The 6,276-nt window shown below is 43.9% G+C and overlaps 1 protein-coding gene across 1 annotated transcript; it reads left to right on the top strand.

Annotated features, from left to right (window-relative positions):
• The first annotated feature begins 347 nt into the window (after positions 1–347).
• On the top strand, positions 348–5,974 carry sost (sclerostin). The gene is made up of 2 exons (XM_072667194.1): positions 348–725; positions 3,495–5,974. The coding sequence occupies exons 1-2, from the start codon at positions 479–481 to the stop codon at positions 3,908–3,910; spliced, it is 663 nt and encodes a 220-aa protein (XP_072523295.1). The 5' UTR covers positions 348–478; the 3' UTR covers positions 3,911–5,974.
• Positions 5,975–6,276: the final 302 nt, after the last annotated feature.

Genomic DNA, 6,276 nt, shown 5'->3' with positions numbered 1-6,276 from the left:
GCATTCCGGTATTCCTATCATTGTGGTGTGCTTACCTTTGAAATGTGTATTAGCTCATTCTGCTGTGCTGCACTTAAACCAATCATTATTAACCTCAGAAAGAGAGAGAGACACATCTTTTATATCGATCTATGAAATAAAATGTCGATTTTTTGCCAACAATTTATACAATTACATGTTTTTTTTTTTTTTGGTCATCATTCTGGGGCACGCTTAGTCCCCACAAATAGCTTAATACATGCCCAGACACGCACACACATATACACACACACAAGCGCGCGCGCGCGCTTCCCTCCTCCCCATCACTTTGTGAATGAGCTGCTCCTCCTCCCACTCCGGCTGAGCGCTTTAATTGTCGTGGCTCTTCGCTGAGGTACTTAAGGAGAACGCGCTGCTGCCGGATGGGAGAGATTAGTGAAGCTGGCCCTGAGAGGAGCCCTGAGTGAAGCTGGCCCGGAGAGCAGAGATCACTGAAGAAATGCACGTGTCTGTATCCTTGGTGCTTGTGCAGTCGTGGCCACTGCTGCTGCTGCTGCTGCAGTTTTGGCTGAGCGGAACTGGGGCATGGGGAGCCCTGAAGAACGATGCCACAGAGCTCCTGGAAGAATACACCGAGGATACACCTCCACATCCAGAGGAGCAGAGGCAGCCGCTCAACAACACCAACACCATGAACCAGGCGAAGAACGGGGGCAGGAGGCCGTCAGCTAACAGCCCTACATACGGTAAGTACTTTGCTAGAGCAGCTTCTACCTGCTAGGACAGCTTTCGTTGAGAGACTTTTAGCTCAGGAAAAGGAAGCAGTCGTAGCTGTTTAGCTCTGCTGATGTTTGACTAACTGATACATGGTCATTGCTTAACATTAGAGTAATTAGTTCAGTGGAGTTTGAATAATTGATTAATTGCTATACTGGCTGATCCTTAGTGGACATTACGCTTCACTCACACACAGGATTGGCCTTTTATTCCAATAGCAGTAATAGTTACAGTAGGCCCTGTCTGTAGGAATGTATGGTTGCTGTTGGGACGAAACCTTGTAACCCCATTTTTTTAGTTGTTTTTATTTATTAATTTATCCATAAAAAAAAAAAACACAAAGCATACCTAATTTTTATATTTTATGGTAAATTGACCAGTAGAAATACACTAAAGCTACTGGACGTAAAATCATTTTACATTACCATACAATACAACTTTTCCATCTCCTGTAAAGTTACTGCTTCAGTCATGTGAAGTTCTGCTCTGAAAAGTATGCTCAGTTTGGCTTTCTTTAAGTTTCTTTCAGTGGATGGTCCATTTTCGCTCCATTTTGTCTTTAAAAATTTTCAACCCCCCTCCAGAACCATACATCCAAGCCATGAACCATTTAGAAACCTATATTTTTAAGTACGTACTCTCCACAAGAAAGTACATGGGCACAAGAAGCTCTGCTTGTGTGGTTTGGGTTAAGGCTCACAGACAATTCTTAAGTCTTTGCTGCCCAAAGGCCCCTGAGGGTGATAAGTCAGCCTGAGTCAGCCTCAGCTTCTCTGTAGCAAAGGACAAGTATACATGAAACTAAAAGGGAGCTTGTTTTACAGAGATAACTGAAGTGAGTGTGTTCTTTAACAGTTTCCGTCCCGTTAAATGAGTGAAATTCTGGAACAGTTTTGTCTTATTTATTTATTTATTTATTTATTTTTTAGTAGATATATTTTTTCCATGACCATAAAATTTTCTCATAGCCTAAACATGTTTTCAGCGAGTATTATCCAATTAATTTTTTATGCCCCATTGAATGTCTCTGAGTCCTGCTCCAGGATATGAAAGTGCGAGAGGACTCAGCACTTGTGCATTTCAGGCAGGTGATGTACTGATAACTCAGTGTTTTCCTGCCATTTCCGCACTTTTATACAATTAGTCAAGGTCTACATAACTATCTAATTGCATCAGCATGTTCCTGAATAGAAGAGCATGTCGGAGTCTGTGGGGAAATTTCTTGAGGGTATTTAAAATCGTTATTTAAATGCAACAGCGTTTTAGCGAATGACTCCCACCTGTGGTTCCTAAACGCCGTTAGCTGAGTTTTCGCCTGAATTATGGCCGTCAGCGTTGTCAGCACCCTTCTGTTCATTTCATGCTTCGGTTTGGGAATACTCCAGTAGCTGGAGTGCTCGTATTAAGTGCAAATTGATGCTTTTTAAACATAGGATCACAGGGAAAAGGGACAAAAGTAACAAATCAGCAAGAACCGAATCCATAAAGACAGAACTGGGTCTGTTTCAGTAGTATCATAAAGAGAATGGAATCAAGGCATACATTACAAACTGATCTGTAGAGGACTGTCACACACCCTGCGTCCCTGAGAGGGGGGTGTGTGCGGTCTCAAGTGGACAGTTTGGGGTCATGCTGGATGTGCTGACCTCTCTCTGGCCAACCTCCAGTTTCTTCCCACTCTCACAGCGAGGGGAGCGCTACGACTGGGCCTTCATAAAACAGATCAGGTTCTCTAGAAAGGCAGGGAGGGAAAACCTGAACTCATCACACACACATAAATCCTTTGTTGTTGTGTGTGAGCAGAGCTGCAGAAGAAAACAGATCCCTCCACTGTATCACTACTTTAGCTGACACCTCCAAAGCCTTGTGCTGTAATTCAGCGAGAAGCCACTGCAAAATGAATAACAGCTTGTGGAAGTAGGCCTGGAGCTGACGTGATAAAGTTTGAGCTGAGCTGAGTTTTATGTTTAAACCAAGGAAAAAGAAACATCAGGTGCTAAAAAATAAATCTCGTTCACTTCACACCTCCCACTGAAGTGCCAGCATGTGCAGTCTCCACTCTCTGGATCCAAATGATAAAAAAGTTACTTCAGCTACATAAATAAAGGTCCCTTAATGGTCCGGGCATATAAACGTATAGCCTTAAGAAAAAAAACTTTAATTAGTACAGAACAAGAGAGACGGGATTTGTCTTAATAGGCCAATCAGTGCAACGCTGATGAATGTAAGCAGATTTCTACATTTTAAAAAATGTACTTAGACTATATTTTGTTTCTAAAGTGCCTCAGAAACATAATTTGAAAGGAAAGTATTAATGTTATTAGATTATATAATATAAACATATTATGCATTCTAAGCATAGCCATGTTTGCTTTAGCAAGATTATCAGGAGATCATCAGTTCGATCCCCTTTGGCTGGTCCTAAATAGCACAATTGGCCTCGCTCTCACTGTGGGGGGATGGCCCTCCCTCTCCCCCAACACTTATGCTAGTTATGCTCACTATGCTAGCCGGTAGGTGTCTGTTAGCTGATATAACAGAACTGGCAGTTAATGTTCTCCTCCAATGATGTGGAGTTAGCGGCAGTACAAAAAGATTTGGTTGGCTGAGAGTTATGAGAGTGAAGTATTGAAGTGTGGGCCCTTACAGTATAAAGGGTCAATGCAAAACATGTGTAGCAGTGTAGTATTTCGGTCTGGTCTCATTTTATCTCTCTTTTGCATTCCTTATGTGTTCAGGAGCGTCTGAGCTGAGCTGTCGCGAACTGCGCTCCACCCGCTACATCACTGACGGCTCCTGCCGCAGTGCCAAGCCAGTGAAGGAGCTGGTGTGTTCGGGCCAGTGCCTGCCCGCTCACCTTATGCCCAACTCCATCCTCCGGAGCAAGTGGTGGCGCAGCAACGCGTCCGACTACCGTTGCATTCCGGCCCATTCCCGTACACAGCGTGTCCAGCTGCAGTGCCCCAATGGCCAGAACCGGACCTACAAAATCCGTGTGGTGACCTCTTGCAAGTGCAAACGCTACACCCGGCACCACAATCAATCGGACGCCAAGGAACCTTCCCAAAAAACACGGCGTAACAAGAAGCACGCACGTGTCCAGCAGGCACGAGGCCGGAACAGAGAGCCGACTATCAGCAGCAACTCCTACTGAGGAGGTGGAGGAGGAGGTTCTCTCTTTATGTGAGCTTATACAAAGACTGTCTTCACACAAATACATGCACTCACACGCACATACTCACACTCATTCTCGCATACTGCCCAAATGCCAGTGCTCCAGTTGCAAGGGAAAGAAAATTGAAGAAGAATTGAATCTTATTAAAAAAGGATTATGTTTTGTGGACTGAAGAGCTGAACGCCATTTTCAGCAGCCACATGAAGCTATCGTCCATTCAGTTTTCACATCTCCAGTGTGTTTTTATAAAACGCCTTACCGTTTGCCTGACCCCATGACAATGAATAATTCCAAAAAAAACAGATGTTTGATTGCAGAATTCCTGAGGACTTTATCGGACTTTTGCTTGAAAGGAGGTACGCTGTTGTGGGAGATTACTGTAGAGAACCCGGTTGTTGGCGAAGTTCCTGTGGAGGGCCTCCCTGACCCAATCCGAAAATCAGTTCACTCTCCTGAAGTTTATTAAAAGGGTAGCCGAGATGAACATTGACACTTAAGATAACCACCATATCCATGACCGAATCCACCACCAGTGGTGCTTCGAACTTGTGGCCGAGGTGAATGTTTGCATAACTGAAGTCATCCCGTTTGGGGCACGGTGTAGCTGCTTACGGTCCAGCTGCCCAGGGCTGCCGGGCCCAAGGGATGACCGGCTGATGACACGTTTCTGAGATCCAGCATTTTTAACCCTGGAGCTCCTCTGACAGGCTGGGAATATTAGGCCAGCCACCAGAATTCCCACAGCCTTTACCTTTCCAGAAGAACCATTATAGGAGCTGTCAGCTGAAGCCAAGCCCACTATCAGTGACGGAGAGTGGGAACAGTTGTGTCAGCACTCCGTGATCTGAGTCCCTCAGGGCTCGGAGCACTAATTCCACTGACTTGTCCCAATTACTAAAGAGTCCCATTCCTGTGTTTAGGATTTGGGCCATAAAAAGCCATTTCCTCTAGACGTGGTGAGTTCCTGTTTGTCTGAATAGCAGAAAAAGGGGCCCACATGTGTGTAGGAATCTGGAACAATTGGGCCTGTTCATACCTAAAAGACGTTCATTCCCCTCTCCCTCCCTGGAAACTATTGGAGCTCCTTGGTCAGTTGCAGTTGTAACAGGGTGGTATTAACGTTTATCTAATTCTAATAACAGTGAGCTTTAGGTGGAGGCACAGTACAGAGTGCTACATGTACATTTTAGATAAAGGTCATGTAACTCATCTAAATCATTACAAAATATTTCAACTACATATGTTATTTAATTAAGCAAAGCAGGGTGTCCAGCCTAAGCTGTCTGAGACTGAATTTAAATGTGGGTGAGCAATGGCTGCTCTGAAAACCCATCCTTACAACACTTCCTCCATTGAAAATGTGAAACGTGAAAAATGGCATGTAGAGACTGGAACTGGCCAAAAACAAGACACAATTCCCCAAACATCCTGCTGGGGCTTTTCACGTCCCTGCTTAAGCTATGAGACTAGACAAAATCAAATACTGAATTGAACTTCTGAATGTGGGTGTATATTGATATTACGCCGGATGTACAGTAGAACCAGTCTGGAACGTTTTTTTTTTTTTTTTTTGTCTCCATGTCCAGCGCTCTTGCCTTCAGTTCATGTAATGAAAAATATTCTGCTCACTTCCGCACATTGTTCAACTCCACTGTTTTCTCCCAATGGCTTTCTAAACAGTACTGACCGTGTTTGCTTCTTTTTCAATTGTGTGTTTGAAGAGAAACTGGAAGGGATTTTTTTTGGTTTTATCATGTAAGCAGAATCACCATGTATAGCCTGACTGTATATACTGTACCTGCTTGGTCTCATGAAGCGAAAAACCCTCCAAATGACTGAATGGCTCAATGGAGGGACCCACGCCCTCTCCGGCCCGGAGAGGGACTCCTACAAAGAACGAATTGCGTATTTATTTTTTATTGTCAACATTTAAATTATTTATGCAACCTTTTTTTTGTAGAAAATAGCCATTATTGTACTATATGAAATAATAGTGAATTTCCTAACAAAAAGAGAATAAAGTAAAGCAAAGTATATAAGAAAGCTCAGTGTGTGTGTGTACTTGTTATCTTTCTTTTCAGAGTGCTTTGACAGATTCTTTCTCTTCTGGTTTCCTCCACACGCTAAGCCCTGTCTCTCAGCAAGGCCCCAATAAACAATGCGCTGCAATTGGGAAGTGGCCGCTTTGTTGCTCTTTGGAATGTCTAGAGAGATGCCTACAAAAGGCGAGAAAAAAAAAGAATTTGCACAAAAGAACTGGCATGTCAGACGTGAGCGGTTCAGCCACAGCAGCAGCACGGGAGACTTCAGCTGTACACCGCCATTCAGCCGTTTGTTTGACAGAG

Source organism: Salminus brasiliensis, chromosome 22 (genome assembly GCF_030463535.1).
Source record: "Salminus brasiliensis chromosome 22, fSalBra1.hap2, whole genome shotgun sequence".
In the NCBI taxonomy this organism is placed as follows: domain Eukaryota; kingdom Metazoa; phylum Chordata; class Actinopteri; order Characiformes; family Bryconidae; genus Salminus; species Salminus brasiliensis.
The sequence above is the reverse complement of the archived record's forward strand: the minus strand, read 5'-3'. Positions and strand labels throughout refer to the sequence as shown.